At 37.2% G+C, this 24,273-nt stretch overlaps 1 protein-coding gene across 3 annotated transcripts in view; it reads left to right on the top strand.

Annotated features, from left to right (window-relative positions):
• USP25 (ubiquitin specific peptidase 25) overlaps positions 1-24,273 on the top strand; it is an 88,130-nt gene that overhangs the window by 53,767 nt on the left and 10,090 nt on the right. For 2 of the 3 annotated variants that reach the window (XM_053969097.1, XM_053969105.1), the window contains 12 exons: positions 228-365; positions 1,220-1,296; positions 2,065-2,138; positions 3,628-3,776; positions 6,024-6,151; positions 6,921-7,016; positions 7,311-7,472; positions 9,848-10,056; positions 10,267-10,337; positions 13,713-13,941; positions 15,191-15,388; positions 16,775-16,914. In XM_053969097.1, the coding sequence (XP_053825072.1) occupies positions 228-365; positions 1,220-1,296; positions 2,065-2,138; positions 3,628-3,776; positions 6,024-6,151; positions 6,921-7,016; positions 7,311-7,472; positions 9,848-10,056; positions 10,267-10,337; positions 13,713-13,941; positions 15,191-15,388; positions 16,775-16,914 (1,671 nt within the window). Of the gene's footprint in view, positions 1-227; positions 366-1,219; positions 1,297-2,064; positions 2,139-3,627; positions 3,777-6,023; positions 6,152-6,920; positions 7,017-7,310; positions 7,473-9,847; positions 10,057-10,266; positions 10,338-13,712; positions 13,942-15,190; positions 15,389-16,774; positions 16,915-19,556; positions 19,671-21,447; positions 21,544-24,273 lie in introns of all 3 variants that reach the window. The other variant, XM_053969113.1, reaches the window with a different exon arrangement.

The following is a 24,273-nucleotide window of genomic DNA, read 5'->3' as shown; positions in this document are numbered from 1 at the left end:
CATCTAGATAGGATTTCAAGGAACCTTTAGTTTCTGAAATGGAATTTTCTTCCCAGAGAACTGCATTATTTTGTAACATTGACAAGTAAAAGGCATGCAGCATTACCTTAGTAGTACTACCAGTAACCTTATATATTATTTTGACATTACTCAGGTTATTGGGCAACATTTCTGTTTAGTAGATTTCTGTTATCACTTTGTTAAATATTTTTATTCTTCACATACAGGAACATAGGAATCTGCCTTTCATGCGTGAATTGAGGTACCTGTTTGCACTTCTAGTTGGTTCAAAGAGAAAATATGTTGATCCATCAAGAGCAGTTGAAATCCTTAAAGATGCTTTTAAATCAAATGACTCCCAGCAGGTAAATTCCATGTATTTTCAATCAATTTTATGCATGTTTTTATATGGTCATATTGTAATAGGAAATACTTACCGTAGGCAACAGAATTTCAAAATGTCCACAGAAAAGCAGCTTCTAATTATCACAGTCTTTGAACTTACGTGATTTCTGGTTACATTTATTAGAAAGATGTAAAAAAAAAAAAAAAATCCAGACAACAGGACTATTTTATTCAATACACTTTCTTCCTATTATTTTAGAAATGAACTAATAGTTCAACATTCTTGCTTTTAGGATTTAGTTTAGCTTCTAAGTCTGGGGTTTTTGAAAGAGAAATACTGTTCTGATCTACGCCCAGGGCTGTACTGTTAATGTACAGTGCCATTATACTGCTTGTTTAGATACTGGTTTGGAGGATCTAAATATTCATAGTGAGGATTATTACCCAAATCTTAATGTGCATATTCTGCTTTTTTTGAGAAATATTCTATTTTTTCAGATGCTTTGTTTTCTGACATGAGGTTATGTGGCTGAGGTGTTTAATTACAATAGCACACTGAATTTAGTGCTCGATGAAAGTAATATTAGTCACCACTTGCTAGATACCAAAGGGTTTGAACAATGGGATTCAAGAGATGCCTTTGGACTAGCGTGGTGTGAAAGCTGAGCCCAAGTAACAAGGATCACAGGACAGTGTCACTGCTGAAGAACACCAGAGCCAGTCATAAAAAAAACAATCATGAAATAATCTTAGACATTGTGTGATTTTGGAACACTGGTGGAGGGGGAAGGGAATTCTGCTAAACTGGTCTTGTAAGGTGACACTTTGCTGTGTTCTGTTATATATGTGTACTGCTCATTTTATTTTTTAACAGCAAGACGTTAGTGAATTTACACACAAATTATTAGATTGGCTAGAAGATGCCTTCCAAATTAAAGCTGAAGAAGAGAGGTAAGATTTTTTTTCTAGCTCTGCATGTTGAACATTTTAGATGAGAAAAAAGCAAAGCAAATGACCAAAAATCCAATTCTCTGTATGGCTGAAAAAAATTTGACTCTGTAGCTTGTTTTAGTTCAAGTGTGATTTTTTACATACACATCAATATTTTCAGGTATTTTCCACGAGTAGTCTGTTTTTCACTGTCTTATTTCATGTTATCTAACTCCATGAAGTCCAGAGCATATAAAGAGTAAAATAGAGAGGTGTTTTGTAGATAGTCAATTAGACTTTTTTTTATTTTCATGCCATTTTGCTTTTTGATCCTGTAGTTAAAGTACTTCAAAACTTAGCTCCTCTTTCTCACCTCAGAAGAAAATACTCATTGTTTATATTAGTGAGCATCTGGAAACTCTTTTGAATACATGATTTTTTTCTATAATGTTTCAAGAAACAGTTTTTACAAGGGTTTTGTACAGTTTAAACTCTCATTATTGGATCTGGTTTGCGTAGATTGTCTTAAAATTAAATGCTTCTGAAAATTAGTTTCAGAATATACTTTTCCCTGCAAATATCTGAATCATTCTTATTGTCATTAGAGGGAAGTACAAAAATAAATTAACAGTAAAATGGGCATAATTTCTATAATCAATTCAGAGGTTTTTAAACTTCTGAATTCATTCATTATGAACTCTGAATTTGAGAAAAATTAATAGTTTGATATAAAAGTTTGTAGCTTTGACTTGGATGTTTTTTGCACTAACACAGCTCCTGTTCTTTTAGGGATGGAGAGAAACCAAAGAACCCAATGGTGGAGTTGTTTTATGGACGCTTTCTAGCAGTAGGTGTACTTGAAGGTATGCATCAGAATTTACTTGGACTTCTCTGGTCATGTCTGATCTGTACTTGTCCAAGCACACAGATTAGTGATGCATTTTTAGGATTTTAGCTACTTCTGCAGAAGCAGATGTGGAGAGCACACATACATACATTTGACTGTGACAAATGGTCGGTCAGGTACGAGACTGAGGAGAAATGCAGTGAGCTGCAGGGATCCACAAAGACTGTTTTCATCACCTTCAGGAGCTGAGTGTATGTTCTCAGTTCAGCAGAAGTTGGGGTGAGATGCTGAGGGAAGATGCTGGGAAGAAATTACTGGGGTGCTGTTACCACTAACAGTGTACAGAAGGCAAGATACTGTATTTCACTGAGCTGTTCTCTTGTGCTCCCTCTGATTCATTTAATGCAATTGAAAACTTCAGTAATTGCATTTCCTTCTGCACAATTTCTCATATGGAAAACTCACCCTCCTAAAAGTACAGTTTGTTGGAAAACAAGTCAGTGGAAACTTGCTCAAGGGCAGTGTTGGAGAGTGCTAAGGAGGAAGAGACTGTACAACAAGCTTCCTTGTATCTTATCTGTATGTAATTAGTAGATCTGCAGAATTGTACTGTTCTCTATTTCCAAAAGGCTATGAAAGTATTTTTGAGTCATTTTAATGTTGATGATTCTGCCTTCCATCCAAATGAATGACTTTAGCATTTGAATGAAGCAGGTGTAGTCTTTTAAGTGGCTTCCAGGTTATTCTGTGGCCTTGACCATGTTTCTAATGAGTTGTTGTCAGACTTCAGAACCATTCTGCAGATTTCTTGCTAATAGCATTCTTGCTTCTTTATATTTAGCTACATTCATCCCTTAGATTCTCATTTTAGCAGAGGAGATATGTAAAAATCAAACAAAAGAAAAGAAACTAGGAGATGCAAGACTTGTTACTGACTTTAGGCTGAAATAAATTGAATTTCTAGGTTGAAATCTCTTATCCCCCATATTTCTCCTCATTTTTACACTTACATCTTTATACAGTGTTACCAAATTATAATCTTGTTTTCAGGACAGAAATGAATGTTCTCTTTTGTGGCTTATTTTTGCAAAGTGTCCTTATACAAAGGGCTCTTTCATACCAGCAATTCCACTGACTTTGCTGATACAATATATATTTGTATTATGAAGCCTCTATTTGCAGGGGAGGATTTGGAGGACTTTGATTTATATGTGTCAAACTTCCCATACATCTGTAGTGCCAAGTAATTTTGAGTTTTGCTTATTACCAAAAGATGCTAAAACAAAATAAAAATAAAAATAGGCTGAAGGGGAAAATACAGTAATTTTCAATATTGCTTGAGCAACAATTTGAATAAATTGTCTTTTGATATATAATTAAATTGTTCAATAAGAACAATGTGGGTATTGTTCAGTAGACTAGATCAATTGACCTAGGATCAATAGGGTTTTTTTCATGGTAAATTTTTGTTCTAAAACATTAACTGTTTAATTTTTCATGTGAAGGTAAAAAATTTGAAAACACAGAAATGTTTGGCCAGTATCCACTACAGGTTAATGGCTTTAAAGATCTGCATGAGTGCCTAGAAGCTGCAATGATTGAAGGGGAAATTGAATCTCTCCATTCAGAAAACTCTGCAAAGTCTGGTCAGGAGGTGAGTTAAGTGCTCCTGTGGACTTCTCTTGGGATGTTGTTGTAGTGCCCTTTATTTTTCTTTGGGTTTCCTGTCTGGTTTTTATGGTTCATGGCACCTGCTGTATAAATGGGAATCCCCATTGCCTGTAAAGGCTGAGCTACTTTCTCTTTACACAGCCGCTCTTGTTTCATCACAGTTATTTTAAAGGTGTGAAATCTTAGGAAGTTTTTTCCTACTTAAAAAGTTCAGGTGTAATTTCTTCCTTGATGTCAGTCTTTCGCAGTAATGAAATTTTGCTTCCTTTAATATCAAAGTACACACGGGGTTTAATTGTGAAGCCTAGTGACGCACACTGAAATCATCCTCCGGTCTGAAGTTCTGGTACCAATTCTTGTTTTACAACAAATGTTCTATGGCATCTCTTCTACAACGAGCATAACTCCTGAAATGTAATTTGAAGAAAACAAAACCTCATAAATTTCTTGGTACAATCCCAAGTTTAGATTCTCCATGCAAGGTGAAACCTTGTATGTACCTACTACAAGAGCGCAATTGTTCATCTTACGAACTAAAGGTTGTCTTACAGTTATAACCTGTGTGTATTCATGCATAAAAATGCCAGTTCTATTATAAATGCTTGACTAGAAATGTCAGACATGGGTTTTGTAGGCTTTCTTAACTTGTAATATTGGGAAACTGGGAAACAGCAGGATAGTGATGTATAAATCTATACTGTTAAGCTTTAAGTTCTGTAAAATTGTAAGCTTTGCTTCTTAGCATGTGGAAATAAAAGTGAAATAGTCATATGACAGATTGACAGAGGTGGAAAAACAAGAAAAGTAATGTGTTAAGTCTTACTCTAGAAAAAAACATTGCTTCATTATTACTAGGACCAAGTAAATTGGTTACGTTTTCCTGAAGTAATCCATAGTGATATTGCTTCTTTTAGTAGCTGTGTTTAAATGTAATTCCTGAAAGATGTTACAGTGCACTGGAAAGTTTGGAAGTACTAAAGAGCTCTGAATTTCTTGTAGCTTTAACATGGTCTGTCTCAACTGAACAAAGACTTAAAGAAACTTTTCTCTGAGTTGATTGATATCAAAGCTTAAAGGGAATAATAATGTGGTACTCAAATGTGTTGAAAGATCCTCAAAGTAATGTTCTGTATTTCTTCTCTTTTTTCCCACCATTGACTCTAATGTGGTATTGATTTAACTTGGCTAGTCTTATTAGTAGTATTCCTATCATGATACCTAAAAGCCTCAGTTACAGAGCAGGGTGTCAGCTAGTGAAGCTAGTGTAGGAAAGAAGAAGGAGACATTCTCTGTCCTGAGGAACTTAAATCCTGCTTCAAGAGAATTTTAGCCATTAGCACAGGAAGAAAAGGCTGTTTGCCAGTTATTATATGAAAGGACTATTCAAGACATTTGGCTAGATAGGAGAACTTGAAGTGAGCCCTGAGTCAGATGCCACATCTGGGCTATGGCACTGATGACAAATGTGTCAATAGTGTCTGCAGCAATCAGAGAAACTTCAGGTGATGGTTAGACACCCAAAAATTATTAAATGGGTAGACTGTGGCTGTTATATGTGAGAATGGAGAGGAAAAAATATCTTCAATTCTGGAACTGGAGCTGGATTTGCTTTGTAGTTGAGAAACAATGTATGTAAAAAAAGAAATGAGGACTGTGGATAGACCTCTGCTGAGTAGTCAAAGACAAATGGGGTAAGATGATGATAGTAAGATAATTAGAGATGTGAGTAGAAACTTTAAGCTGTTAGTATGGAGGAAATGTCAAACACTCACTGATCCTGTTTCAGAGGGGGTCATTAGAAGCTTTGAATGTTACTAGGTGAATGAAAGGATCAGGAAGTTGAGTCTAAGAGAACTATAGCAGGAAGAGTACTTGCTAACTGTGCAAACAACCCTTTCAATATCATTGAGGAGTTAAGGGAACAGAACAGTTGGCAAGGCAGGTAGGCTCAAGCATGAGCCGACTTTTGTATGAGCAAAATGCATGAGTGGAAAAAGTATTTCTGCCTCCTCTGCTGGAGCACAGATAGCAAAGCTCTTATGCAGCATGGGCAACAAATAGTCTGTGTTTACATTGAAGAGAGAGGGTAGTAGCATTGGAAAACTTATGCTGACCCACTCTAAAACCAGTTTCTGTCATAGCTGTGTCAGTCTGCAGGTATTGTATCATTATTACTGAATTTCTGCTATTGGAAGGCATTAATTTTGGGGATTTTTGTTTCTTCATCCAGCACTGGTTCACAGAGCTTCCTCCTGTCTTAACTTTTGAGCTGTCAAGATTTGAGTTTAATCAGGCTTTGGGGAGACCAGAGAAGATACACAACAAATTAGAATTTCCTCCAATTTTGTATCTAGACAGGTATGGTATAATATTATCAACAAATTTCTAGTGTGGATATAAAATAAGTCTTGTAAATTTGTTAAAGTTGATGATGTGTCTTATGCTCACTTGAATCATAGTAAATTTATGTTCTATTTACACAAGTTAGAGTTTTCGTGGGTTTCATCTGTTTCAGAAAATACACATAGATCACAATTTAAGACATACTGCTGCTTTGTGTCAAAAACCTGCTTCCACTTTCATTTATTGCTAGCAACTTGTGTACACAGGCAAAATACTCTGAAAAATCAGACCCTCCATTTATGGATCCCTTTGGGAAACAGGGTGACAAGTTGGATATTTTGTGGTGTTCCAGATACTCTTCAAATGTGCAGTCAGTTCTCAGCCTAAGTGCACACAGTTTCTCTGTAGAGTAGAAATACCAGGATGGCTTTCAGTTAGCTGCTGAAAGTTATTTGTGAACCTAAATAATGAAACAGGAGTATTGCTCTATGGTTGCCACTTAAACTACTTAATTTAGAATCTCTCTAATAGTGGCTTTCTAATACATGTTTGTCATCCACGGTATCAACAGAGCTTTTGACACTGGGGAAAAAGCATCTTCTGAAAGTTGTGGAAGGGAAGGCTCATTTTCTTGTCAGTTCTGTTTTAGTGCTGAGTATGTTGTAGGTTCTAGAGGGTGTGAGTTTTTGTTAGTACTGAACTGCATGGCTGATGGAGACAGACCTCAGTTTCACTGTTGGGATACTATGGGCTGACACTACTTTTTAAATTTCACGTTTTACAGGTATATGCACAAAAACAGAGAAATAACAAGAATTAAACGAGATGAAATCAAGAGACTCAAAGAGTACCTCACCGTTTTACAACAGAGATTAGAACGGTACTATAGATAACTGTGCAAATGCAAATATTATTATGGGCTACATAGAATAACTTTGCAATCATGCACTTTGTGTATAATTATTTACCTGAGATTTCCTTGCTATATCTCTTTTCTTTTGCCATTTCTTTGGAAGCTGTGTATAAGTGTTGTAATTCTGATTCATGAAACATGCTAGGAAAGGTTTGCTTTAATTAATTGCAGTCAATCAGAAAAAAAATATATAATTTTTTTTGTTCTTTTTTTTTTTTTGTATCTGTGAGTCATGGCATTAATACGTTTTGTGGTTAACAGATATTTAAGCTATGGTTCTGGTCCTAAACGATTCCCCTTGGTAGATGTCCTGCAGTATGCCCTGGAGTTTGCCTCCAGCAAGCCGGTGTGCACGTCCCCCGTGGATGACCTGGGTGCCAGTGCCCCTGCCAGCAGCACACTGCCACCACAGATCCCTCCCAGGTAAGGGCTGCCTCCTGCTCCCTGGGCAGAGGCCAGAGCAAACCAGCCTCTGGGAGAGAGTGAGGACGTTCAGCTGCTTTGTGCACCAGACCAATAAAACCGGGCATCTCTAGGGCGGGGAGGGTAAAGTTTCTGCTCTTTTCTTTCAGCATGGCAGGCTTAAATAAACAAAAATGCTGATGACCTGGGTTTGTCTCATGCACTTAGAAAAATGTCTTCACAAGGAGATTACCATTTTCAAGCACAGCCCAATTCCATCTACAATTCTAAATAGACAGAAGATTCTGGTGAGGTCATTGATTCCCATGTGTATTGTTTAAGAATCTGAATTGGGCAGTGTGTATGTGCTGCATAGCATCAAGGTTTCTGGTGTGCAATTTATCTTTTACTTTTTGCCTGAGAGCTAAGCTCCTTTTCTGCCATGCAGTGTGCATGTCTTACCAAATTTGTCAGGAACTTAAATAATCTGACTTCTTAAATACAGAGTAGCTAAAGTACCGGAGAGATCAGTGTCCAATAATGTTGTTTTTCTCCCTGTTTAAGCTAGTAAATCAGTGTAGGGGATTGAGTGTATGTTCAATCATTTTGCAGATGATGCCCAACAGTTAAGGACTGGGGGTGCTGGTCAGCAGTGACTGAACATGAGCCAGCTCTGCCCAGGTGGCCAAGAAGGCCAATGGCCCCTGGCTTGGATCAGCAGTGGTGTGACAGCAGGACCAGGGCAGTGATTGTCCCCTGTGCACTGGGGACTGGTGCAGGCCACACCTCAATCCTGTGTTCAGTTTTGGGCTCCTCACTGCAAGAAAAACACTGAGGTGCTGGAGAGTGTCCAGAGAAGGGCAATGGAGCTGGGGAAGGGTCTGGGGCACAAGGCTGATGAGGAGCAGCTGAGGGAGCTGGGGAGACTCAGCCTGGAGAAAAGGAGGCTCAGGGAAGAGCTTATCACTCTCTATGACTGCCTGACCGGAGGGTGTAGCCAAGTGGGAGCCAGCCTCTTCTCCCAGGTAACAAGTGACAGGACACAAGGAAACAGCCTCAAGTTGCACTAGAGGAGATTGCACTAGATTGGATACTAAGAAATATTTGTTCACAGAAGGGATTGTCAAATGTTGGAACAGACTGCCCAGGGCAGTGGTGGAGTCATCCCTGGAGGTATTTAAAAGATGTGTAGACTTGGCACTGAGGGACATGGTTTAGTGGTGGACTTGGCAGTGCTGGGTTAACGGTTGGACTTCATCATCTTAGAAGTTTTCTCCAACCTAAATAATTCTATGGTAATAGAGTAAAATTTTGCATAAGTGGCCATTTAACAGTTTGTAACATAGCTTTGTATGTTGTGTTTGGGCAGTAGGGTTCTGTCTTCTGGGTCAGTCAAGCTTGTTAAATTTGTCATTTAGAGAAGTGAAGTACATGAATCTAAAAAGGGTTTAAAAAGATGTCCAATGCCTTACTGATATAATGCCAGCAGAAATTGTGATGATTGATAAGAGAAGACAAACTTTTAAAAATTACCATTGCTTGCATGAAATGTAATCTCAAAAGTAATAAACTGCTCAAACTCCTGTAGAGGAAGTTTGTTCTGTAGAAATGTAAGTATTGTGGCTTTTTTGTCCCTCTGTATAAAGCAGCATGTTATATGGAGTGACATTTTCAGCTCTTTAACGTTCTCAGAACTTTCTAAACTCCTGAAGAATCCAAGTTCTTTAGGCTGTATCATGATGCTGTACACAAAGTAAAAATTCAGTGGCATGCAAGAAAGATCTTCAGATTCCTCTTATGCAGTGTAATTATATAGAGGTGATTTGTTGATCTGTTGAACTGCTTTGCAGTTCTTGTTAGAGTGGTTTGGAACAAATTTAGATTGGTTGGTAGCACATTTCCAGTGTGGCATAAATATCAGAAGTCCCTTCATTATTACTGTTCAGCTAAAATAAATTGGAGGTAGGACATTAGAAAAAGTATGTCTGCTAGGCATAAGACACATGAAGGAAGTTATGAAACAAAAAATTTGTGCTTATTGGATTTTATGGTCATTGGCCATAAGACAAACTACTGTGATTTCTCTCTCTGCCATTTGGCTGTAAATTTTTCAAACCACAGTTAATTACGTGTATGACATGATTTGAAATTGTTCAGTAGTGTTTCAAATAAAGCAAACTTTGTTGTTGTGCTAATATGTAATACACGTCAAAGTTTTCATAATTTAAATACTAATTCCATATTGCTATTGTAGTTACCTGTTCTGGATTGCACTTTAGGAACTTGTTACCTTTAAAATGCTCTTTTTCAGATGAAAAGCTTATTTTCATGGTGTAACTTTTAGTCTGTCTATGTGATGATTCAGTTTTTATATTTCATGTTTTGAATGAATGCAGCACAATAGAACAGCAGGGGCCTTCATCATCAGATGTCCCAAGCACATCTCCTGTACAAAGATCAGTAATACACAAACCATTCACACAATCACGGATTCCCCCTGACCTGCCAATGCATCCAGCACCAAGGCACATCACAGAGGAGGAGCTGTCTGTCCTGGAGGGCTGTTTGCATCGCTGGAGGACTGAAGTAGAGAATGACACAAGAGGTAATGCTACACACTATGGAATGCATTTGCTGTAGGAAAGGATTTGTGCAAGTAGGGGAAATCTTTCATCCAAGGAGGTTTAGCATTTGGCTTGTAGAGAGATGTACCACGTGTCAAATGTACCTGTTTGGCTTTTCATGAGATAAAGATGTAGTCGTGTGCAATTATACAGCCTTGTGGAAGAGAGGTTCTTTCTTCTTTGTCTTTCAGATTTACAAGAGAGTATATCTAGAATACATCGGACAATTGAATTGATGTACTCTGACAAAACAATGGTCCAAGTAAGTACAGTTTTGGCATGAGATAATTGAAAATAGATCCTTTTTGGCACTTTAAAAAAATTCTTAGATGCTTGAAAACAGAGCAAGTATACAATTATGTACTGTTTTGAGAAATTTCATGGCAAAGTCGTAATAGGTTTTGTAAGCCCTTTAGTTGTGAAAGACAGCATTACAGTATTTTACAGGTGACATGCTTAAATTCAGGCAGCTATGATGAAAAGCCCAAATATGTTCTATCTCTGATCCCCATTTTTTACCTGAATGCAGATTCGCACAACAAAATTGTCTTGCCTTGATTTGCCCATATTACTCAGTGACCTTATGGCTTTAAGATGGTGAAACATTAGACTCGGGAAAGTACTCTTTACTTGGCTGCTTAGTGCCACTGCATATTGCAACCTCCATTCTAATACACAGAAATTCAAGGCTCCTGATTTTGATTTGTAGTTAATTCAAGTGAGTGGTTTTTTGTTTTGTTTTTTTTTGTTTTTTTTTTTTAACTTTTTCTAGATTATGTATCAGTCACAACTTTGATTATTAGTTTAAGCGATCTTCTAGCAAATTCTTACTCTGTTTTTAGAATGTTCTGCTATGGAGTTGTGGCTCCTCTGCTGTTTCTTACGTTCACATGCTCATGTTTTCTCACTCTGAGAGGTTTTAAGGTAAAGGATTACTTCCTCTGTTACTTTCTGTTGGTAAAAAGAAATATTTTCGTTACAAGTAAGATCTGTTCAGCTTACAGGTTTTCTTGAGGTATGTTTTCATTTTGTACATAGCTCCTAATAGTTACTAGCAGCTGAACTCTGATGTTAAGGATATCAGGCAGATTTGCCTAGATGGCTTTCTTGAAGCTTGCTACTAGCAGGCACTTTTTTCCCTTAATACTTGTGTTCTAAGAATAAGGCCATAGGTTACATGTCATCTAACAGTAAAATTAATTAATTTGGTAACTTGCATCTAAATAGTCTGTGTTGGCTTAGGTGTTACAGGAAGAAATACCTCTGGATAGCAAAGATACTAGTCAGCTGTCATTACAAAAGAAAAAAGAGATTACTTAGTAAAACACAAAGTAGGTGCTGAACCCCTTTGAAATCACAGGCTGGAAGGGAAGCTGCCCTTCTGCAGCTCACCTGGTTTGTCCCTGTGACTGTTTTGGCACAATAGGAAGGAGGCAGGTACACAGAGCTGTCTACTTTTCCCTGCTTCCTCTGTCTCTGGGTGATTTGATAGCTGGGTATTGTCCCATTCCCTGGGAACAGTTTCCCTCTGCAAAATACAATTGCAGGATTGAAGTCTTGAAGTCAAGTTCTATGCACATAAAACTAGACACATTTTTAAGACAAACATATAATATTTGCAGGATGCTTCCTAGTGTATTTATGAATTATTTGATAAACTCTTTGTCTTCTCCTTTTGTCCTTTTGGATTCTAAGGAGATACAGTAGTCCATAAAACCTTTGTCAAATTGTCATATGAAATACATTCCAGAAATCTTTGTTTCATTGTCCTGAATGAATGTTTTATCAGCTGCTTATTTATTTCCTTCCTTCTGTGAACTTGTTGTTGGGAAAGAGTCACAACTGTTTTTTCTTTGGGAGTTCATCTTGGATATAGCAGCTTTGACATATCTGTTCTGTGGCTACATGTGACTGGGCTGGTGAAGCTCCATTCCTGGTTTCTGAATAGTATATGTAAACTGAGAAGTTTAATGCCACCTATGTTTGTGTTACCTTGTGCTATTAATTACTGTTGATATAATGGCTTATCACAAGAGCTGCCTGTTGGCACTGGACTCACCTGTCCCCTGGTCACAGACCTCTGTGGGGAACCTTCCTGAAAGCTCAGTGTGGGTGACTGACAGCTGCTTCTCTTGGCTTGGAGGAAAGGGTGGGGACCCTCAAGCTGACCCAGCTCACATGGTTTTAAGTAAAACACTTTAAATTCAATGGGGATTTTTAGTTCCTGATTTTAGGGTAAGAAAATTTTGTTTTGACAAAGTCTAAAGAGACACCTTTTATATTAAATCAGGATCTGCATACATTTTTGTGCATATACAGAGGCTTGCAGTCATGTTAAGGAGGCTTTCGCACTGGTTTAATAACAGATGTTAAAAACCCCAGAGCATTTAGATTTAAGGACTTGCCAGGATTTCTTCTGGGTATACTCCTTGTGTTTGGGAGATTTAGAGTATGGTTTAGTCTCTGGAAAGACAGGTTGTTTGATTCCAGCTGCTGTGCAGTCACTCTGCTTTACAGTTCAAGGGGAGTTGCAAAATCTCCAGCATTGCATATAGCCTGGAAGAGAATGATCAGGCTAAAAATAACTTCAAGGAGTTTCTCCAGTCAGGGTTATGTGTATATTTATGATTGTTGTAGTGCTCAAACAATATTTGCAAAAAAATACTGAATATACCTTGAGTTAAAGAGACTATTTATCTTCAGTCCAGATTGTGACACCAGCACAAGGTGGTTTTGGGGTTTTTCATCCCATCTGAGCTGTTGTCATTGAGGCACACTATGCACAGCAGAGAAGCTCAGCTTTCCCTTTTATGTTGCATGTGCTCTTCCAGCAGGTTAAAATGAGTCAATCACTAAGATGTTCTCAGAAGATGTGTAAGTAAGGAAGAACTCATTCATTTTGCTTCTCCCTCTCTCCTTCAGACTGCCAATTATTTAGGCAGAAACTAAGTTTCCCATTGTTCTTAGTTGTTGGATAACAGATGTAGCCTGGAATTCATTTTCCACTGATCCTAGAAACTGTCCTTTGCCTCAGGAGGAGGAGAGGACCTCTTCAGGTCTTCCATGCTTTATTTGTCTTTTCCTGATACAGTTAAAACACTGGAAAACAGTTGTATTCCTATTTTACTGTGGGAATTTTATTTTTGGGTAACTGAAGCAGATACTAATTTAAATCAATTCTTTTTCTGTCACACAGAAAGCACTGAGTTTATTACTTAAATTTGCATGTGCCTTTCCAGACTTTTCGACAGGTTTGCCAGGTCAGAACTGAAGCAAATCATAGACAGTCAAGGCTGACTTATTTGAGGGTTTTTTTTGGTAGATACAATGAAAGTAGGAATATTAAGGAATTAAGAAAAGAGGATGAGTGGCAGTAAAGACAGCAGAGTAGGCATACATGTCGTACACTAGTATTTTTAAGATCTCCTGTAACTGGCAGTGGTAAGTAACATAGTTCCAAGTCCTTATGCTTAGTGAATTGCTAGTTTTACTTGGTTTTCCTCTGTGTTATGTTTTGATCCTGATTAACTTTATTTCAGTTACTTTTATTTCATGTAGCAATTATTGGTGGCATACAGTAGGAACTAAATGCTGTCAAGGAGGGTTTGACATTTATTTCCTATTTTGTTTTTTTAAGGTTCCTTATAGGTTGCATGCTGTCCTAGTTCATGAGGGTCAAGCGAATGCAGGACACTACTGGGCATATATTTATGACCACCACCAAAACAGATGGATGAAATATAATGATATTTCTGTGACAAAGTCAACTTGGGAAGAGTTGGAGCGGGACTCTTTTGGTGGTTACAGGAATGCCAGTGCATATTGTTTAATGTATATCAATGACAAGGAGCAGTACTTGATACAAGGTAATGTAATCTACACAGATTCTGCATGATATAGAATAGCTGAATACATTGGTAAAGCAAACTTCTTTCAGATGGATTTCCAGATTTTTGAAATGTTTTTAATAGTTATTGAAAGTTTTATTCCTGCTGCAAATTATTAGATTGTTTTTGTGGGTGGAACAATTGCTGTTCAGCTTATAGATCAATAAAGATGATACCTGTGTTTCAGCATTATTAAGCTAAAAAAACCACACTGTTTGTAAATATTTTACAGAAGGGATTGCAGAATTTTGGAGGGTTTATCTCAAGATTAGAAGAGAAGTATGGAAATAGAGAAATGAGCCTTTTGAGATTAAAATCCTCATGTAGCAGCTTTTTTCCCCATAAGCTTCAGAGCCCTGATACACTCTACTGGAGCGTGGAAACTTGAAAGCTTATGCAGTAAATTGAAATGTGAATAACTTAGTCCTACCAACTATACATAAAACCTAAGTAATACATGGGTTAGGAAAAATTTTTCAGGTCATGTAGGAGTATGCAGCTATAAGGCTTTGTTTGGAAGTGATTAAAGAGAGGACAGTGATCCCTTAGCACAAAGTTTTTGATAATGGTAGACAGAGAGCTGTCTGTGAAAGGGTCCAGAGATTCTGTAGAAGGTCATGGAAAATATTCAGGTTCCTGTTTTTTCATAGGCAGAAGGCTCAAGCGCTCATTTGTTCAGTTTGTGAATGAGAACCAATATTACCCTTGACATTCCTGGGTTGGCAGGTTGGTGGTGCACTTGCAGCCATAGGGTGTTTGGGCCCTGTAGGCTGCCTGTGCCATTCCAGTTAAATCTGAGGCCTGCTTACTGCAGGGCAATTACTGCTGGTGGATCCCCTGGGATGTAGGATACCCCTGCAGAGACCATTCTCAAACCAAAAGGAAGATTACTCAATTTAGCTAGTGTTCTTATCAGCTGGCTTTCTGAATTCCTGTAGGTCCACTCTCCCACTCTCCTTCCCCTTTTCTCTGGGGAAGTTTAGTTGTGTCTAGCTCTTCATGGCAGTAATACAGTCAAGCAATCGTGGGGATTTTGTGAGTATTCTCTGAATGTTCACATAGAGAGCGCAACAGATAGCAAAACCAGATAAAGTTACATAGTTTTGGGGGTTTGGTGCTATACCATACATTTCTGGTAATTCACTTGAGGATATCTGTTGAACATACTTTCTACTTTCTTTTGTCCTATTCTTTCTTTTTCTGAAACTTATATTTCATGTTACCACAGAGGAGTTCAACAAAGAAACGGGGCAGATGCTTGTTGGAATGGACACGCTGCCTTCTGATCTAAGGGATTATGTCAAGGAAGACAATAAACGTTTTGAAAAAGAACTTGAAGAGTGGGATGCAGAACTTGCTCAGAAAGCACAGCAGGAGAAATTGTTATCTCAGATACCCAGGGCACCAGCACCCTCACCTGCTCCAGGTTAGCTGCTTCTACTGTTTGGAAAGGGAGTAGGACCAAAAATCACTGGGGCTTGTATGTATATTTTACAACATAACAAAGGAAGCAAAAGTTAATTTGTGTAATCTTGAATTACAGTTATTTACTCAGCCAAGATAACTGTACTTGGGGTGGGGGTTTTGCATTTCATTTTTTATTTAAAGAAAATAATTATTAATTGGTTCTTCTGCCTTTTCCCTCCAAGTTGTCCTGAGCTTCTTTTTTCATTTCTTTCCCCCCATAGAAACTGAGGCTTTTTAAGATAGGTCTCACCAGTCTGTTTTGAGGATTTGTTAGTCTGTAAATTATGCATTTCTTCTATTCAAGATGATTTAGTGTGAGACTTACATTCACATTTTAAATTAGAATACCATTCAGATCTGAAGAGCAGAATAATGTACTTGGTGCAGTGCACTGAATAGATTTAATGATGAAAATAGTAGAGCCTACTTAAGAAATTACTGTGTGGAAATGAGGGTGTTAAAATTGTGGAAAATATTCTGACCAGCAACTGCAAGGCCTATGCTTGTAGGAACCCAGCTAATAAGGACCACTGGCAATCTGATTATAAACCAGAGCTGCCAGGTTTTTGGTAACATTCACCTTTTGCTCCATTGCAATATTCTGTCCAGATGTTCCCATTGCTGTATTTGAGTCCTAAAGATTGAGCATGCATTTCTCACAACTATATGTGATTGCAAAATGAGTGTAAGAAGTGCAGTGATTTAATGGGATTGTTTGTTTTGCAAACTCTACAGAAAGTTGCTTCTTATGTTTTGAATTCACAAACACTTTGAGATTCATGCTATTTCTTTTGTTACTAATGGGAAGTACAAAATGAATGTTTAGTCTGCCAAAATTTGGTTTCATCATGTAAGAAATATAAGACACTATTTATAGAAATAAATTTATTGCTCTCAAGTGGAGGAGACTGAGATCTCCCTTAAGGCAGAAAAATACCATGTGTTTATTATTTTACAAAGTAAAAATGGATCTTGCACTCAAGTGGCTGGAGGACATTCCATATGTTGAGTCTGTATCCCACAGAAACTCAGCTAGAATCTCACCTTTGTTCTCAGTCATCCCTGGTGATTGATTGATGAATACCCCTCACTCAAGAGCCTTAATGGGTCTATAGACAGGACAGGTCTGTTGTTCCTAATATGAAATCAGAGATCCATTTGTAGGGAAGTGTTTAAAATGACCTGAGATACAGACTGGTGCAAAGTTGTATTTGTGAATTGTGTGACCTACCCTGCATTTTCTGTGTGCTTACCTTATATATGAGACAGTGATCGAAATAAAAATAATCAATTTAAAATTCATGCTTATGTTAACACACAAAATTGTCTTATTTCTGTCACTAAGTTCAAGCAGGAGAACCAGAGTATTTAGAGCAGCCATCAAGAACTGATATTTCAAAGCACTTAAAAGAAGATTCTGTACAAGCAATCAATAAAGCTTTAGCTGAACAAGAAGATAGAGGTCCAGAAGCTATAATGGATACGGTGAGGACATTTTGAAGCTTGATATACTTTTTCTGCTTTTATTTTGCAAGTGAAAATGATACAAAAACTGATAAAAGGGTGTGAGTCTGGAAATTTTGAACTGACAATTGCTTTTTCTTCAGGGACTGTCCAACACTAAAGTCCATCCAGAAACTGTGTACAATGGGTGTAGTGCAAAAAACAAATCACTAAGATAGGTGTTCTTTATGGGATTAAAGTCCTTGTCAGGAGTACAGCGTATTGTTCAAATTGCAATCAGCTATTTGTGCCCACCATCTTTTAAAAATGTTAGATGGTTCCATGTATTTTTGAGGAGTAAACATTGACAGTCCATGTAAAAGACTTGAAAAATATTGTTTAGACATTCAGGGTTTTATCTGGGAAATGTAAGAATATAGTTGAGTTCCTGTGGAAGTTAATGTAGCTTTCAAAAATAAGGGGGTTTTCGACGGTATTCTGTAGCTTTAATGCAGATATACAACTTGACAAAAATAATTTTTTGTGATTCATGGGATGCCTATATTAATTTAAAATTTTTATAATAATCAGTGTTGGGTGTTTGTTTTCACTTTGTACAAAGCATACTTACAGGAATGGGACATTAACTATTTTATGGGCTATTAATGAAACTAATATTTGACATTTTCTTCTTTCAGCAAATACTTTTTTCCTTCCCTATAACTATGTAGATAAGTGACAAATGTGTTTGCCACAAAACTATGTGCCATTAAAATAATATATGCATCTGTCGTGGAACTATATCCATAAATGTACAATGGGTTCCTTAGGCATCCCTAGTAACCACTAAGGATATGAACAGTTTAGATCTGTACAAAATGCTTCCTAAGATCAAGTGTGACTCCTCATTAAACAGAAGCAGTCTGGCCCCAGATACCTTACAATCCTTGAAAATTACGTGGCAGCTTGTTGGCACCCTGTTGACCTGCTGTGTTTACCACCCCTCCTGTGGTGTCAGGAAGGCAGGGAAGCACGCTTCCTCTGCTAAGCTGAAATTGAAGCTAACAGGGAAACTCATCTAACTCTGGATGAGAAGATACTCTGCCACTAAAGGCTGCTGCATATTGGCCTTTTTTAAGTTCTCAGAACAGCTTAGTGGGAGGCTGTTTAATACATGTTACTCCAGCCAAAAAGGTGGCTGTGAAGATACCAAAACACATGATAAATTTTCTTTCAAAAGGCTGTCCTCCTTCCAAGCTTTGTGGACACCATCCCAGTGGGATGTGAAAGAATCTTATACTTTTTTCAATGGATCAAATGTTGTCGTTCAGGATAATGGTACATGGCACAGTGGTCAACCTTAGGACTTGACAGAACTGTGAGACAAAAGAAAAAAAACAAACCATGCGAACATTATTTAGAAACAAATGTACTTCTATTTCTAGTTAATCTGAAGGTACTCCTAACATTTAAAAGCTGTTCTCTGTATCCCCAAATTTCACTTATACAGAATTGTGCTTCCTTCTCAGTGTATCAGCATGCTTTCAAATTGTTCTGCTTCCATATGCGTTCAGACATGCAGGCATATATTCCATTACTTCCCTTTTTGTTTGTCCATTTATAAAAGAAGGAAAGCCAACATCAGCACATGTAACAGGATTGCAGGTTACTCACCACATGTTCATTTTTTCCATTTTATGCCTTTTGTCCTTTTTTTCTGCCTTCTGATTGCACAGCCCTCCTTTGTATTTATACAGTGTTGGGTGTAAAAAGATACTGTTTTTTTTTTTGAATCTTTGTTAAGAAGTGAGGCGATTGTTACAGTTGCAGAACAAGGAGCATAGCACTTGTGATTGCTTGGATTAGAGTCAAGATTTAAGTTCTGCAAATGTTGCAAACTACCTATTATTCAGTGATAGACCATAGAAGCCAAGATTCGTCTCCATTGTTGTTTAAAACTTAGTTTAACATACCAAGAATTTTAGTGACTAGGATAATCTTCTGATTTTCTGTTTAATTACTCTTCTAAAAAATAAACAAGTTTAATGTAATGCTCCTTTAAATATTCTTTAAAATATCTTGATTGTTAGAGGCTTTTTTTGTATTTTTTTCTCCCAGAGCATTGGGAAATGTTAGCTTTCTGTTTGTTTCTATCCTTAAATGTGACTTCATCAGGTATTTCAGATAAGAAGTATCTGACTTGGCCTTCTTCAAGGCCAGACTGGATGGGTCCCTAAGCAACCTGACCTAGTGGGTGACATCTTTAGGAGTCCCTTCCCAAACTGTTCTGATATTTTATGATATATTTAGTAATTTTGGGGTGAAATGTACAAAAATACTGCTTCACAGACTCATCCTTTGCCAAGTGATTTATATTTGTAATGGATATTAGAGTCGTAATACTGGTATACTAACCTGTCAAGATAGAATTAGTGAATAAAGAACAAATGAAAAAATTCTAGTAATTATGGCTTAATTTTAAAATGTACTGCTTAAAAAGTTATATCACTTATATTCTCTAATTAGATGCAGTTTCTGAATTTCTTCAGAATTTCAGCAGTGGACATTGTACTAGATCAGCCTGTCAGTTTGCATCTCTCCATAATTTTATTGTATTTTCTGATAATTATTGTGATAATTCTTCTATTCCCCAAACACATACTGATAATGGTTTTCTTCTGCAGAGCTCTGATAATGCCCCAGCTCAAGCAGCTCCTACCCAGCGAGTGGTAGAGGTGGCGATCCCTGATGTAGGGACTTTTGTGATTGAGTCAGAGGAGGGGGGTTATGACGATGAGGTACCTCGGATTGCAGTTGTGCGCACCGCTCCTCCTCGGTGCTTCCTTGTGCTGCCTGATGAGAGTTTTTGGCATGTTTGCACACTGTGACACCTAACAGACTTCTGCAAAACTAAATGCTTAGCGATTTGTGATCTTTAACAATGTCTTAGTTTGTTGTGAAATATGGAAGGAAAGCACTACAAACTCTTAATTGGGCACGGTTTGCATGCTACCATTTACACTGGAGGTGTATCTGTCTCTTCAGCTGTGGAGGTTGAATGTTTGTATTAGGCCAGGTAGCCTTCAAAATGCTGGTGAAAGACTGCACACTGCTGCATTATCTAAAAGATGACCAGACACTGAAGAATGTTCTTAATGTTTGTGCTTTCTTGTCATTCCAGTAAAGTCTGATCTCTTATTTGCCAGGGTTAAGCTTTTTAGGCTTTGAGGGTTAAATTAGCCATGGAAATAATCAGAAAATGATATGGCTGGTAGAACTGAATCTTGCAAATCTTAAAAATAATTCAGACTCGTGGTGGTACATGTAATTGCTACTACTTGAGGAATAATTGAGGGGCCTGTTGTTTTTCTGGAAGACATTGTGTTTTGCTGCCCAGTTTCAGCAGTAGAAAGCAACACTGCCGGTCATCAAACTGCCCTTCGTCGTCACTGCTTACTCCACATTTGTTTTGGGTGGGAATAGAGTTGGTGCAGCCCATATTCTCAGGGCTCTAGACATGGGTTCTTGGGGAGCTTTAGCTTCCCTAGGCAAATGAATACCTGACTTTCAGGTCATTCTGCCCTGAAGTGTGATCTGTTATAACTGGGAGGATAGGGTAGGGAATAAAATGGTTTCATTGACATCATCAGACTGAGTTTAGCTTCTCACAGATGTGTAGCCTCCACCTTGAAAGAAATGAGGATTTAACCTCATATAATGACCTGCTTGTTTGTTTTTACTTTTGTCCCCGTGCCATTGTGTTCCTAGAGGAGAACTTTCTTGCCTATTTCCTTATTTGTTTTGTGAGTGTATTCGCTTTTTAAAAATGTTTTTATGTGTGGGAGACACACAGGGAGTTTTAAGAGCCTTCATCGTTTGTTGCTGCGCCAGCAATACCTTGGGCAGGGAGGGAGTGTTTTCCTTTGCTTACAGATTAAAAAGAAGAAAGGCTTTTCTGAGTAGCTTGGATGTATCAAATTGTGTGTAACTGATGTGAATAGCAGTGAGAGATGTCTTGTCTTTGGCTTGGTGTTTGCTAATTGTTTTGGACTTGATGGTTATGAAATTGTCTGCAGACGTTTCAGGGATTGATTGCATTTGCAGCAGTGAGTCTCTTATTTTGACCTTGAAATATGCATAAAATACAGGTGGCTTTAATGCAGTATATCTGAAGTATGGTTGGATGATTTTTTTACTTAAACTTTTTTTTTTTTTAATCCTTTGATGGCCACGGGTAGCACTCATTCAGTGTGCGGTTTCTGCTTGGTACTAATGCTGAACTGTGCATGTTCCTTTCCTGGGAAGTTTGGTCCATGTAACTTTTTTGACATAGAAATTTTCCCTTTTTATTTCTTTTTTGTAAGATTCCTTTAATGTTCATACAGTAAAACTATATATACACATGCCATGATTTGATTTGCAGAATATGCTCACCAGATCTGTATTGAAATGTGCTATATCAATGTATGCATGCATGAAGTTGCTGTTTCATCTTGCATGAGACTAAAAGCATATTGAATTTAGTCATTAAAATATTAATCATTCAAAACTTTTACCTTAAATCCCTTGTGGCAGGTCATGCTGACCCCGAACATGCAAGGTATTATCATGGCTATAGGTAAAGCCAGGAATGTTTATGACAGGTGTGGGCCAGAAGCAGGGTTCTTTAAGGTACAACTAACATTTTCAACTTTTTCTCCTCTGACTTTTCTTGTAAGATATACTACTCCCTCTATCCCTTTCTGTATATAAAGTCTTTTCTAGCATTTATACATGCTTGTCTATATCAGTCCCTCATTTAGATGTTTATCCTTTGAAAAATACAGATATTTGCCATGTTGATATCAGCAGCTCATATACCTTTCTGCATTTTAGCTTTTTAATAATAGTAGTGAGTAACCTAATAGTAACTGAAACCTAGGTGTGTGATTGCACGGTAGTGGTATATGGGTTTTTTCTGCTATTAGTAATAAAACCTATGCTTTTGCTAGACTGTGGAACATCAGGATTTTTTTACCCAGGGACTTTAGGCATTTGTTGTTTATTTCAAAGAGATGTTCTTGGTTTGTACTCCTTAAAGGATTTTTAATAAATTTAAATTGCTTGCTTTTGTATAACCGCATGGGTGTCAATGCTATTTATTTAAGCAGTGTTTTATTACTTGGAATTAGACGTTAGGCTTTTTATGGTGATTAGTCTTCACGGTGACACCAGATTTAAGAATGTGTTCATTTTCTTAAATACACAAACTTCTGAGCACCTTTAGCTCGTGGCCTTTTGAATTTTCAGGGTATTAGAAAGGGAGTTGCTTTGACTTGATGTAAAGTGTAAAATCCTCTCAAATGTGATTTGGAGAGGAGCAAAATGTTTCTTGCTTGTCATTGAGTAGCAGTCTGTTTTCTTCTTAATTGTTATGGTGTACTTCCACTAGAAGAAATTCTAAAAACCACAAAACCCCCAAACAAGCAACAAACAAACAAAAAACCCTAACATCACCAACAAAGCTCTGCAACCCCATGGTAAGGAAATTGAAACCTCAATTGGTTTGTCTGTTTGTGTGGGTGTTTGAAGTGGATACTTGTGTGTGCAGGGCTGCCTCTATTAAATGTGCCTGATCTCAGGGAAGGGAGAGGCACCTGCCACAGCCTCTGTTCAGTGAAACTGGGGTTGTTTGGGATTCAGTGTTGGTTGCTCTTTTTATTTTTTTTCCAGATTTATTAATGAAAATATGTAAGTTGTTTTTTAAGTTGAAAAAAAAAAAATCCTCATTTGATCAAATCACTCCTTGATTTGAACCAGAAAGTTCAATTATGCCTAATTATATTTTTTAATATGAAGGGTGTTTTGATACTTTTAAAACAGAAAATTACTTCAAAATAAAATTACATTTAATGCTTTAGAGTTATCAAAACAATACTCAGTTGAAATAGTTTTCAGTCTTTAATTTTGAAACCTTAAACATTTAGGCTTCACGGGAGCAGAATGTCTTTGAGTGAGAAAATGTTTTGACATAAAGTAGAAAACTTTCCTTACTCATTTTCTGCTGAATCGTGTTTGCAATATTTTAGAAGAGGTAAAACATGGTTCATTTTGAAGGAATATATTAGTATGAATGGATGCAGATGATGTGGGGTTGTTTTGGGAACAAATTTTTTTGTTCTGGGATGCATCAGATGAAATCTCACGTTTTCCCATAACTTACCATAAAAGCTTCTATGATGTCTTTTAATACTGTTACTGTGTTCCTTTGTGTGTTTGTTTTTGATGAAATTAGTGTTTCCAGAAAACTGGGGGGGTTCTGTATCTTTGTTTTAATGTTACAGAGGTGAAACTCCTTTGGTGTGGGTCATTGTTACTGCCAAACTTTCACTCCCCCTCTAGACCTCAGGTTTAAGACATGACTAACATTCAGATATTTCTTGGTCAGCGATCTCTTCAAATCATTGTTCTTTAACCTTTATAGACAGCTCCTTGCAGAATGTTTCCTTTAAGATCTTTATTTAATATCATCAGTGAGAAAATGAAAGCATACAATACCTTTTTCTACAGTCCCCTTTTTTGTGTAGAAACAGTGTTTTTTTCATTTTGTTAAAGATTTCTGGATCTGTAGAATACCACATTATTTAAAAATTATTATAAAAATACAGAGTTTGTGTTGCATTTTTTCCCTACTTCTAAGTAATTATATGAAAAATTAAATGTCTAATAGCAGTTTATTTTTACTTCCTCAATAATCAAGATTTAATTGTTAGCCATGTTGACTTTCTAATGGTAGAACATCTGATGTAAGATAATAGAAACTCTGTGGCTTTTGGCATTTATAATGTTGTCCTAAACATCCTATTTAATGGTAATGCAAATCATGAGTATTTAAAGATTGATGCAGAACATTCTCTTAAGTTTCAAAGGTCTCCACATGCTCTGTGTTTAAACCTGTATGATTATTACCCTACATGTTTAGTCCTGAAACAAAATGTGTTATTAGCAGAGGATGGGAGCCCAAATTTATGATAGTTGACTGTCAGGTATTACAGCAGAAAGGCATTTGAAATACTGAGCAGGGTTGGGGCTTTTTGTGACTGCTTTGATGCTTTATTTTGTGCATACTGAAACTTTGCTAATGTGTTAGGAAAACATCTGAATATCCTCCCTGTTTTCAGAGGGAACTTATGGAACATGTATTGATTTCTCACCATTTTTCTAATTCGTTTTCTTGTTGTTCCTGTTCATATAGTTGCTGTGTAGTTTCAGTGACTAAAATCTATAATGAACATATCAAATGATGTTCATTAAAACCTAATGTGCTGGCAAAGCTGGAAAAGTAAATTATTCTGATGACCTCTAAAATGTCTCTAAAATATTCAGGGAAGGCTGCATGCTGCCTGTAGGGCAGTGCTGTTC

Source organism: Vidua chalybeata, chromosome 2 (genome assembly GCF_026979565.1).
Source record: "Vidua chalybeata isolate OUT-0048 chromosome 2, bVidCha1 merged haplotype, whole genome shotgun sequence".
Taxonomy (NCBI): domain Eukaryota; kingdom Metazoa; phylum Chordata; class Aves; order Passeriformes; family Viduidae; genus Vidua; species Vidua chalybeata.
Note: the sequence above shows the minus strand (reverse complement) of the source record. Positions and strands in the feature narration are given on the sequence as shown.